The sequence below is a fragment of the Erythrolamprus reginae genome, chromosome 3 (assembly GCF_031021105.1).
Source record: "Erythrolamprus reginae isolate rEryReg1 chromosome 3, rEryReg1.hap1, whole genome shotgun sequence".
NCBI classification, from domain to species: domain Eukaryota; kingdom Metazoa; phylum Chordata; class Lepidosauria; order Squamata; family Dipsadidae; genus Erythrolamprus; species Erythrolamprus reginae.
Genome location: NC_091952.1, coordinates 122,148,774 through 122,161,920, shown reverse-complemented (window position 1 = coordinate 122,161,920; position 13,147 = coordinate 122,148,774). Strand labels below are relative to the sequence as shown.

Below are 13,147 nucleotides of genomic sequence, written 5' to 3'. Positions count from 1 at the left end.
ATCTGTGTAATATCACGAGTATTACAACAACACTAAGAACAGGAGGAAAAAACAACATCAACTCATCACTGATACCCTCATCCCCAGTAGGCCAAGGAAAAATAGAAGGAACTTTGGTGGCAGAAAAACAAAATGTAATGTCAAATATACAAATTATAAATACAACATTAGTAGCCATTTAAGGGGTTTTAAGTTAGTTTTTAGTATTGGATTTTTTACTGTATATTGTTCATATTGTTCATGACTGTTGTTCGCCGCCCCGAGTTTTCGGAGAGGGGCGGCATATAAATCCAATAAATTGAATTGAATTGAATTGAGTGTTAGCTAACTGGTTAGCCTTATTTTTTTATGGCTGTGAAAGACAATAAATTTTGGAATTGATTTGGTTTGGATTATTATCTGAATTGGATATATAAGAATTGAAAATAAAGAGAGATTACATGGACCTTAAGTACTAAGTAAATGAGATATAATATAAAAAGATTAAAAGTCTGTTAAGTTGGCAATATGGATATTTGGATGTATGATGAATTATTTGAGATGTTAAAAAATGTAGGTAAAACTTTAAAAGGTGATAAAAATAAAAAATCTTGTTAGAGCATGAAATAGGAAAGAAGGTGGTAAAAGAGAATACAAATAAGCAACAGGCAAGAAATCCATCCAGTCTAAACATCTGGCTGAATAGGAAACCAACTGTAATATTATTGCATTCTGAGATAGCTCCAGTTTGAAAATCACAGGTAAAGCATCTTCCTCTCCCACTTTTTATATTCATGGGCTAACAATATTCTAGACTGGTTCTTAATCATTGGCCATATGACCCTCTGGGGGCCGTAGGATATTTCGAAGGGGCCACAGATGAAAAACATGTAACAGGGGAGCCATGGCCCATGCCAAGGAGATTATAGGATTACAGAAAAGCAAAGTATATAATATTGCAAATCAAGTAGTTCTTGGCTAACAATAGTAACTGAGATCATAATTTCCACCACTAAGTAATGCAGGTAGTAAACTGTGACATCAAGTGAGAAAAGTTATGAATTATTGTAAGAACATGAGATGCTGCGACTGTCTTAATTGTGAGCTAGTTGCCAGGCGCCCGGATCATGATCAGATAAGTGTAGGGTACTGGGATGGATGGAGTTTGGGGGCTGGTCAACAGTACTACTCATTCAGCACACTTATAACTTCAAATGGTCACTGAAGAAATGATAGTTAAAAATGACTACCTATATTGCCTTACTGATATCAGAAAATACATGTTACTGTCTCAAATCCTTATATGGTAATGGGACATGGAGAGAGGAAAGTCCAGCAGGTCCATTGGAAAGGAGCCACAAGGGGAAAAGATTTTAGACCTCCTTATTGGCAATTTAATTTTTACACCATTAAACTGTAAGAGAAATTTGGATTATGTGGAACTGCACAATACAGAATGTATCAAAAAAACTTCTGATTTTGTCTTTGGTCCAAATCTTTTCCAACAGACAGTTACAGAGCATTACAAAGAATGATATAAGTTATTACATTAACTCTGGAATACTCCATACAGTATTAGCAAAGCAGTTAGGTTAAAGTTTTAAATACTTATGTATGTATTTTATTATTTTAAAATAAGATAGTCTCAAACCTTTTCCCCAAACACCAGAAGAATTTTAAAGAAAAAGTTGTCAACTTTGTTATGCTGCAAGTACAAAATGAGAATTGGAATAATTATACCTTTGCTGTGGGATTGTCTATTATCATAGACAAATTCCTGGAGGCGTCTGTAATATGGTAAATAATTTAGCTTTACTAGATAAATGGTCAAAGCAATGGAAACTGCAGTTTAATGTTTCCAAATGTAAAATAATGCACGTGGGGAAAAGGAATTCTCAATCTGAGTATTGTATTGGCAGTCCTGTGTTAGCAAAAACTTCAGAAGAAAAGGATTTAGAGGTAGTGATTTCCGACAGTCTCAAAATGGGTGAACAGTGCAGTCAGGCGGTAGGGAAAGCAAGTAGGATGCTTGGCTGCATAGCTAGAGGTATAACAAGCAGGAAGAGGGAGATTGTGATCCCGCTATATAGAGTGCTGGTGAGACCACATTTGGAATACTGTGTTCAGTTCTGGAGACCTCGCCTACAAAAAGATATTGACAAAATTGAACGGGTCCAAAGAGGGGCTACAAGAATGGTGGAAGGTCTTAATCATAAAACGTATCAGGAAAGACTTAATGAACTCAATCTATATAGTCTGGAGGACAGAAGGAAAAGGGGAGACAGGATCGAAACATTTAAATATGTTAAAGGGTTAAATAAGGTCCAGGAGGGAAGTGTTTTTAATAGGAAAGTGAACACAAGAACAAGGGGACACAATCTGAAGTTAGTTGGGGGAAAGATCAAAAGCAACATGAGAAAATATTATTTTACTGAAAGAGTAGTAGATCCTTGGAACAAACTTCCAGCAGACGTGGTAGATAAATCCACAGTAACTGAATTTAAACATGCCTGGGATAAACATATATCCATCCTAAGATAAAATACAGAAAATAGTACAGTGGTACCTCGAGATACGAGTTTAATTCGTTCCGGACCTGGGCTCTTAAGTTGAGCAGCTCTTATCTCGAACGACTTTTCCCCATAGGAATTAATGTAAATAATTTTAATTGGTTCCAGCCCTCAAAAAACTCACAAAGTTAGTCTAAATTATGCAGAAAGACATGTTTTTAATGAAGAAATGTACATGTACATATAAATGAATAATGAAGTTTCTTTCACTTAACTTGTAAACTTTCTTAAACTTTTAAATTTACATATGTTCAACTTCTCTGCCACCCAATCCTGTAGGACAGAGGTCCCCAACCCTTTTTGCACCAGGGACCGGCTTTAAGCGATCAAGAGAGGAATGGGTGAATGAATGGACGGAGGGTGGGAAGGAAGGAAGGAAAGAAAGAGGGAAGGGACAGGAACAGAGGAAGGAAGCAAGGAAACTTATGAAAGGGGAGAGTAAGAGAGGAATGAGTGAAGGGAGGGAGGGAGGGAAGAAGGTGGGAAGGAGAAAGAAAAGAAGAAATAGAGGAAGGGAAGGTAAAAGAGAGAAAGAAAAATAGCAAGAAAGAAAGAAAGAAAGAAAGAAAGAAAGAAAGAAAGAAAGAAAGAAAGGGAAGGGACAGGAACAGAGGAAGGAAGCAAGGAAACTTATGAAAGGGGAGAGTAAGAGAGGAATGAGTGAAAGGAGGGAGGGAGGGAAGAAGGTGGGAAGGAGAAAGAAAAGAAGAAATAGAGGAAGGGAAGGTAAAAGAGAGAAAGAAAAAGAGCAAGAAAGAAAGCTGCAAGCACCCCCCCGAGCCCCCCAGGCCGCCTGCAACCTTTTAAAACACGCGCGCCGCTTCGCAGCTGTCTCCTGAAGCCGAACGCGGAAGTTAGCGTTTGGCTTCAGGAGACAGCTCCTTGGCGCTTGTATCTCGAATTTGGGCTTGTAAGTAGAACAAAAATATCTCTCCCCTCCCAGCTCTTATCTCGAGTTGCTCTTAAGTAGAGCAGCTCTTATGTCGGGGCTCCACTGTATAAGGGCAGACTAGATGGACCATGAGGTCTTTTTCTGCCGTCAGACTTCTATGTTTCTATCATATTATTTGGTTTGATATTCCTAAATTTATTACTATAGCAATAGCACTTAAGACTTATTGTATTTTTCTGAGTATAAGATGCACTCCCGCCCTAAAAGAGGGTGAAAATGTTGATGCATCTTATATACAGAATACAGCCATTTTTGGCCTCTAAAACCCCTGCCCTGCACACCCTGTTTTGCAAAAATGGGGCACACAGAGGGTTTGGAGGCCTGCTAAGATCCCTTAAGCACATTTCAATTTTGGTAGTATCAAAAGGTTTGAGCTCATATTGATAGGAATAATGCATTACCATGTTGATATGGTATATGTATTCTAGGGATTGACTCCCTAGGAAGAGACAACTTGGGGAGATTTAATTCAGTCTCCAGCTTGCCTCCCATTGACAACAGTTTACCAAGCACGAAACAGAACCATCTGCCAGAGATAAGGTACAATTTGTTTCCTAGGTATTCCTGGAAGCAGTTAAATTTCATTAAACACCAGAATTGGACCATCCAAATTGGTCCTATTGCCTCAGGAAGGTAACAACAAATACACTAAAAACTATTATTCAACAAATTATAAAACAGAAGAAATGACACAATAAAAATAATCTGTCTATTTGAAGACATTAAAATACCATTTAACACAGATGAACATAATGGTAAAACACTCTAAATGACAATGGATAACATTTCTTCCCAAGGTTAAAACATGTATGCATGTTTATTCACAAGAAATTAAGAAAGTGTTTCCAACAATTCTGGATTAAAACTCATAGGGACCAGGAGTCTTTTGCCAGGAATCTTTGTCCTTTATCCAGCTTCACTGCTACAGATATTAAAGTCAAAAACAAACATTATCCACTTCACTCAATCCTCACAGAAAGTTATGACTGGAAGAAAATGGAAATGAAAAAAGGGAAATCTGTTTCTGATATCCACGTTTTTGTGCCCTTCACGTTTTTGTTTCCTACACAGTTTCATCTGAGATACTTTTATTATACTCTGATCTAATTTTAGAAAATGAAACTAATATATTTGTTTTGGTGGCTCATACAAACTAATGATAAATGTTTCTTTGCAATGTAATTTTTAAAGAGTAATTTATGATATAAACACAGACTATGGAGGAAAGAAGTCATTGTGAGACAAAAATAAAATAATTGGTGCCGATATTCACCTTTGCCACCTGAGTAACATGCTAAAAATAACCAATACTTTATAGCAGGAAGTTGGCAATAAAATTATTTTTATCAGATTTTTCAGAAAATGTTCTTTTAAGTTTTCCTTATTAAATTTTAAACACCTCTGAAGGCCACATTCTGATTCCTTATATAGACTATGTGCAAAAGAATTTTTGCTATTAACCTTTATAAGGAACCAGTGAACACATCTGATGATTTCTCACCTGCATTATACTTGACATCTGTCAACTGTTGGCTATTTCATTTTTATTTTACTTATTTATTAAGAAAATGTATTTTGTTGTTGTTAGTTGCGAAGTCATGTCCAACCCATCACAACCCTATAGACAATGTTCCTCCAGGCCTTCCTGTCCAGCCATATCATTCTCTGTTGTCCCCTTCTTCTTTTGCCCTCAATCGTTCCCAGCATTAGGCTCTTCTCCAGTGAGTCCTTTCTTCTCATTAGGTGGCCAAAGTATTTGAGTTTCATCTTCAGGATTTGGCCTTCTAAAGAGCAGTCAGGATTAATCTCCTCTAGGACTGATTAGTTTGATCGCCTTTCAGTCCAAGGGACTTGCAGGAGTTTTCTCCAGCACCATAGTTCAAAGAAAGTACATATGACCATCCAACTTACTCATCGTAACTCTGGGCATTTTATCTCATTTTATTGATTGATTGGTTGATTGATCGATTGACTGATTGGATTTATATGTCGCCCCTCTCTGAAGACTAGGGATGGCTCTTTATTCTCTGGAGGCAATCTGATATTTATTTTTTTGACATTATATTTAAGGTTTTTTTTCTGTACCTACCTCTTCATTAATTCACTTTAAAAGTACACACTGTTCAAAGTTTTAAAATACTGCAATCGATGGATTAACCAACATTCTGCGGATGCAGGCATTAGCCTTTATTTTTCAGGTTTGGTGGAAATACTATTTATTAAATTGGCATCCTCCACAAGCTGCAATATCTCTTGTAGGTTTACAAGAACCATATATATTATTGCAATATTGTACTAAAGATAATAGTCTAGTGATCACAGGTGGGTTCCTTCTGATTTGGACTGGTTTTATAGAACCGGTAGTATACTTGGCGGCCTGAGTCACTGGAACCAGCAGCAACCCAGGCCTGCCATGCCCCTGAGCCAGTTTTTTTTAGCTTTTTTAATAGTGCTGCTCATAAGCAGAGGATCATTTCCAGGAAGTGACATGTTCACTTAAAACGTGCACTTCTGTTGCAATGCGAACCAGTGGGAAAGGTAAGTAGGACCCAACTCTGCTGATTGATGATAAACCCATATGTAATATAAAATACATTCTCAGGATTTCACCAGCAAATCCTAGAAATGAAAGTGGCACAAATAGGCGCTAAATATGAATTGTCTCCAAAAAATTAATTGCAAAAAAAAAAAATAATTAAGCTATTGTTTAGAGTAATGACTACAGTAAAATGTAAATATTATTTCTAGTGGTATCAAAATCAAAATTATTTTGCTTTCTTTCTCCCATCCAAAAGTTTGAAGCTTCTCTTTTTTGTAAGGAGAAACAATTTCTACCTGTTCCTTATTATGTAACAAACTGGGATAGCATTAGGCTGTTTCATCTGAATTTTTGCCAGAACTAGATTTTACATGTATATTATTCAAAAGTTATTTTCCTGTGAGATTTTAATCAGTTAAAAGATTGCCCAGTACAACTAGCCATTCCAATCATTTAATTTTGACTGTTACGTACAGTACTCCAGAGTTATTCATCATGTTATAAAATAATTTAAAACTAAAAAAGTGATATTCAAGAATCACTATGCCGCAGACACTACATAACTATGTAAATTGGAATTATAAAATGCTCTCTTGAAATCTGTATTAAGACTTTTAATTTTCATTCTTTAACTTTTGGAGAAGTAACATACAGTATAAGCGTGCCAAATTCAAAGCAATGTCTTTTCTCCAGTCATCTTAATTATAGCCTATTACATTATTTCCTAACACTAGAGAGAGTCTTCATTTAATCATCCTGATTGGGACCAAGATTTCCATTGTTAAGTGAAGGAGTCATCAGCCAAAAATATCATGTGATTGTACCTCTTAGCAATGGCAGTTCTGGTTATGGTCATTAGGCAAGAACTTTACCTTTGGGAGATGATCTCATGTTTCTCCTGCTGTGCTGCACTCACCTCTGCTTTAACCCCCCTCTTTCAACTGTCCTGCCTATCACCCTCATCACTTCCAGCTGATCTTCTTTCTTTCAGTTCTGAGGAGTGCTCAACTGAAGCAGCTGACCGTTTGCAAGGCCTATGTAATGAGTGCAAATGCCCAAAAAGCAGAGATTGGGGGGGAGGATAGGTAGCTGCTGCAAAGATGGCAAAGGTCAATGGTGAGAGGCGATAGGGGTGGAAGAGTGCAGGGTATCCAAAAGGGCATAGATGGGGGAAACAGGCAGGTTGTATGTCCCACAAAATGGCAAATTTCATTTTGAATTACATATCCAAAAGCCAGAACCATACAAAGCAGTGGTGCTACATGGAAAATATAGGATATGTTCATTATTCTTCTTCTTACTTTATTTTGGATTAACTAACTTTCAATTTTCAAGGGTGACCCCCACATAAAGTACCTTAAATAGTCCATGCAGAATCCACAGAAAGCACACTGGAATAGATATATTTAAACTAAGGACTATGACAAATTGCGCATAACATTTCATCAACTATTTTTCAACAAAGTAAAATGGTGACTTGTCTTGATACGAGACATAAAAACTGCTTTGAAAACAGTACACTACCTGTTTTAATCCAATATAATAATTAAGAAGTCTATCATAGAATGACATTTATAATTTAAAGTTGTGTCCATTCTATCCAACAAAACAAAATTTTGCAAAAGTACTATCAAGAGAAACATATGTACTATACTTATTTACATAGGCTAAAGAGAAATATTTGAAATCATACTTACAAGCTTTGCTTGCTGGGCATTTACAGGATCACCATATTGTAACAATGCTTGAAACTGATTGTTTTTTGTGAAAGTAATTATTTTCAAAACTGCACCAAATTTAGAAAATATCTGTTGGAGGGGAAAAAAGTAAATGAATATTCATATATCCGATAAACATATATATAAAGCATACTATGCTTCATTAGAAGGCCAACATATTTGCTAAAGTTCAAACTTTTAGTGGAAACAAAATTGCATTGAAGTAGAAGGGTTGAATTGAGCTCCCTGAATGGCCATGTGCTGGGTACAAAATGAGGTGAAATATCATCCCTTCATTTCTACTAGGTCTGCCGCTATCTTTTGACTTTTTTTTCATGTCACATCACAGATTATTTGTTATACTTCACTGCAACCATCGCTCCCAGGAAGGAGGAAGAGCCCTGATCTTGCTTGCTTGCCACTAAACTGGAAATCATCATCATCATCATGAACATATTAGCACTGTCATTTTCTGGCCATTGAAGCATGTAAAAAAGAGAATGAAAATTACTCATAAAGGCAACTTACTTGGTGAAGAACATCAAGAGTTACTGGGTAATACATGTTGTCAATAATTATTCTAAGGACTGGACTCTGAGCTGGAGTTACTGCACTCTCACTAACAGTAGTTCCACTTATAGAAGTATTCGTTGTTTGCACAGCAGTTACTGCTTGCAGGACAGCTTGAGCTCGCTATATGCAAAGAGAAAGAAAAAATAATACATGTGGATTAAGTTTAGAGATCAATATTAAGTAACTGCCTCAAACCTTTTTTGTAAAATAAATTAATCACAGTAAGCAACTTTAACTATTTCTAACCAAATAATATCACCACTCACATTAGCTGAAGAGAAGCTAAAAGTCAATTATGCATTAAGTCTGGTTCCTCAAAAACAATAAATTAGAACTATACTGAAGGGTTAGCTACTAGTTAAGTAGAAAAAAAAATCTAGGACATATTGTAGATTGACAAGCATGGATTTTTGAGGTTTGTATTTCTTTCAATGGGCATGTTCTGTTCTGCAATCTATTCTGTAAAGAAATTGGAGAGAAACAAGCAAAGTACTGCCATTTGTTTTGGTAAAATATTCTTAAAATCTATAAGTTTTTAATAATCTATTTTCTTGTAAGAAAATATTTATAGAGAATAATTCTTTACTACAGAATTTTATTTGTTAAATTTGTTTTCTGATTCACCTTTTCACTGGAATATTTGATTTTTGACAATCATCTTATGAATAGTCCTCATTTTTTACAAGATGAACTTCTTGGCCCCGCAAAAATAAATCACATTAATTTTAATCTCATAAAAAAAGAATTCTAAACAAACGCTAACATTAATGCAGGAAGTCACTATAAAACAAAATCTAGAACTATTACAAATTAATAGAACTCTAAAATTTATTACAATGTGCAACAGTTCAAAGAAATGAAAGAAATAAAAGTTCAATTCAATGATAGTTCCATTATCTCTTGCTGCAATGAACCTCAGCCTCAGTAACAAGCTTCTTGGGAAATGGCACAAAGCCAAAGCCTCACTCATTATCAGGCAAGATTAAAGGAGGCCCCTTTGAGATATCTGTAGGTAGGGCAACATCTAGAGCAACCCCAGAAACCTGCTCCCCCTGCAAGGAGAAAGAGATTAAGATCTTGAGACCTGCAGCTCCTGTTGCCCACTGGATTTGAGGGGGGAAGCTATCTATGCCTTGGCTATTATCTTTTCAATGGCCTTGTGTCTACTCTGAGCATGCTTGTCTACCCTCTTAGAGGACCTGTGAGAGCGGCCTGAGTGAGAACCCCCAAACTCATTTTGGAAGGCCTGGTGGAGGCTTCCGAAAGGTTGTGGCTGCTGGATGACGAGGAAGACAAATCACCTCTTAAAATGGCCACCTGGGAAGAAGAGGCATTCGCCATCTTAAAATTTCCCATGTGACACAGGGAGAAAGGGGAGCAAGCAAAGCCCAAGGTCAGAAATAGGGTTGGTTGTTTGTTCCAAGGAACAGGAGCTACTCTATGGCAAAGCAGATCCCTGGCGATTAGTCAGAAGAGAGGAAGCTCCGCTTTGGGGCAATTCAAACTGGCAGCCAAACAAAATGGCGGCTCCCTATGCTGATCGCTTGTAGTTGCAGAGCTAGATTCACGCACTACAGCTGTTAGGTGGTCATTAATGCTCTGCTCTTAATTATATGCCTTTTTTCAATCACCCTTCTGGACATTCCTGGTGGCCCAAATAGTTCAGCTGAAATCTCTTTGTTCTGAAGGTAAGTAAATGCTTTAAGAATCTCTGAATCAGTATCAAGAAAAATAGACTAGCCTAATCTATTAATGCCAATTAAGATAAATGAAAGGAATGGCATTTTCTTCAACATATTTGGTTGGGAGCTTGAAGGTGACAGAGATTACATAAATGTGTCATGCAACCTACTGCTGAATTTTAGGAAATTTTAATTCTATGGTGATAAAGTTCCTTAGGAAAAACTCAGGATTCTATGGCCTCTATTACAACTATGTGTTTATCAGCAGCAGCAGGATTTATTCACTAGATCTTATTTTAATAGGGGTTTAGTCTCAATTATTGAAGCCAGTGGTTTATTTATCATGCACAATCATTTGATTGTGATTATAGCAATAGCATTAGACTTATATACCGTTTACAGCCCACTCTAAGCAGTTTACAGAGTCAGTATATTGCCCCTAACAATTTGGGTCCTCATTTTACCCACCTTGGAAGGTTGGAAGGCTGAGTCAACCTTGAGCCTGGTGAGATTTGAACTGCCAAATTGTATCCAGCCGGCAGTCAGCAGTAGTAGTACTGCACTCTAATCACTGCACTACCATGGCTCATAAACTCCAAATTGATGGAAAACCCAAACATAAATGTCTACCCTTGAAGATCCATGGATATTTTCTAAGATCTCTCATTAAATTTTTTATAGTCCGCAATCTTCTCAATGCATTAGGTTGTGATATAAAAGATTTTGTTTGCCAAATGCACTAGGACAAAATATGTTTAAATAACCCGTATCTTACTGTGTAGTTAATTTTTGGTTCTGTGTCTAATGAATTGGGATCATTCATTACATCATGGTTCAGTTACCTAGGGATCAGCACATTATATAAACACAGCTGATGGATCTGAATGTTTTCAAATTCAAAGACATTCTGGCTCCTCTGGCATTTCTGAGAGCTACAGACAATTAAATGATGGTGTTTGACAGCTAGAGTGCAGGTGGCATGACATGATGATGAGCATGACTAAATAACAAAAAATATTACTTGTTTCCATTGTTACATATGCCCTAATGCTGGCTAGTGGATAATTTGTGTGATAAAAGAGCCTTTTGTACATGGACCCCAGGTATCCTGCTGTGCAAACCAGCTGAAGAATTACTATTACTAATTTGCAATGCATTTCTCATATAAGTAATTTGCATTTACAATTATATGGATATGACAGTTTTAACCATCTGAGATAGATGCAGACATCACACCATCTGGTCCTACATTTTGGCTTATCCAACCTGAGGATATTAACTTTGGAGGATTGAGGCATATAAGCGTTTTCTGGAATCTTATATTTAAAATTTTTTGGAATTTTTAAACTTTGGCTTATTATATGAAATTCAGGTAATGAATGTAAACATCTCATTAAGGAAAGTTATAGTTCTCACCATATTAACAAAGATAAAAATAATAAATCTCGTTAGAAAAATAGCAGATCTAATTTAATTTTGGTTTAACTATAGAGACATAAATATCTGGTTATAATGTCATGCAAAGCACAAGATAAAATATATTATTAAAAAAAACATACGAAGCCCATTCCAACTTCTGGCTTTAGGCACTTTACAAATTATCATGTGGAATAAAAATTTGTGAACCTCAGCTGAAAGACTGAATGACTTAGGTAAATAAATGATTTTAATTCCCCTATTAAATTGTAACAAGGAAGAGTAAACTGTAGCTTCAGCAACAAATGACTGTAAATTTTAGACTCCTCCATGCAAGACAAAAATATTTGTTGATGATAGTATGTCTATAAAAATAAGTAACACATCTATGTGTCACAGCACTATGATAATACTATTGAAAATATACTGTATATTGAATCTCAGATGAGAAGAGCTAATATAAAAGTGTACAGATATAGTGTAAAATATGTATTTCCTATACCAGCAGCCAACCTTCAAATTTAGAATGGGTTGCAGGATTAAGGCATAATATTTTACCCTATATAAATAGGGTAATTTTTTTTTCAATTGAAGCACCTTTTAAATACATTTCAGTATTAATTTTAACACATTTCTATTTGGGTAGCAATATAATCCAGTCAGTCTTTAATGAATAGAATCTATTCATTTTCCCCTTAATTAAAATTATTTTACAATTTTTAAACATCTTCTGAGCATTTTTTTAAATTAATTGCTGATAGTTATATCAATGTTCTTGAGGATGGCTACAAAAATGTGTCAGTACCTTCTTCCATGACATTTTTAAGCTTCACCGTCTATCATATAATAATAAATAATAATAATAATAATAATAATAATAATAATAATTTATTAGATTTGTATGCTGCCCCTCTCTGCAGACTATTATATACTTAAAATGTCCATGTAGTATCTGCATAACTATAGTTTTATTGTTGAAGCATGAATAGTGTCTTGATCTAAAATAATACATTTTAAATATCTTCAAAATCAAGTAACTATGTACTCAGCTATTCCCACAGTAAATATGAATGTTTTTCAATAAGTTCATTTAGTAAAAAAGCAGATTGTAGTAAAGTAAAATTGAGTTTCAAAACTCGAATGAATAATTTAAACATATCAGAAACACCGTTTCACATTATCTATTTAACAAAGTAACAATTTTTTACAGGCTAACTTGAGTTCTTGAGCCAGAAAGAATGATAAACATGCTTAGATCCTTACTAATAAATGCCATATTGATAACTATAAAATAATTTCCAATATTCTTAAATATGTTATAAATATAGAAAAACTATACTGACAATTACATATACAGATTAGTCACATCATTAAAAATGATAATAATGTTACCTGATTAAGTGTATTATCAGTCTTTAATTCTTTATGATTCGAATACTGAATATATATAGGTTGATTGCGAAGATGAGGTGTCACGGCAGAATAATAATTTACCATAGTTACAGCAGCTTCTTCTGTTGCCAGCTCTAAAAAAGCCTAGGAAATATATACACATATATATATATATGTATACACGTAACTATATATAAAAAAAATTACAATCACATTCATCAGTCCATCCATTCATCTATTCATCTACCTACCTAGTTTCAGAATTATAATCTGGTAAAGTATTAAAACTATTTACCAAAATTATTTAGAATTTAGATTGGATTTAG

The 13,147-nt window shown here is 35.3% G+C and overlaps 1 protein-coding gene across 4 annotated transcripts in view; it reads right to left on the bottom strand.

Annotated features, from left to right (window-relative positions):
* The window catches only part of PTBP2 (polypyrimidine tract binding protein 2), a 78,865-nt gene that overhangs the window by 22,556 nt on the left and 43,162 nt on the right, over positions 1 to 13,147 (bottom strand). For all 4 annotated transcript variants that reach the window (XM_070746530.1, XM_070746531.1, XM_070746532.1 and 1 more), the window contains exons 5-7: positions 12,822 to 12,965; positions 8,287 to 8,451; positions 7,738 to 7,848 (exon numbers count right to left, since the gene is read on the bottom strand). In XM_070746530.1, the coding sequence (XP_070602631.1) occupies positions 7,738 to 7,848; positions 8,287 to 8,451; positions 12,822 to 12,965 (420 nt within the window). The remainder of the gene's footprint in view (positions 1 to 7,737; positions 7,849 to 8,286; positions 8,452 to 12,821; positions 12,966 to 13,147) is intronic.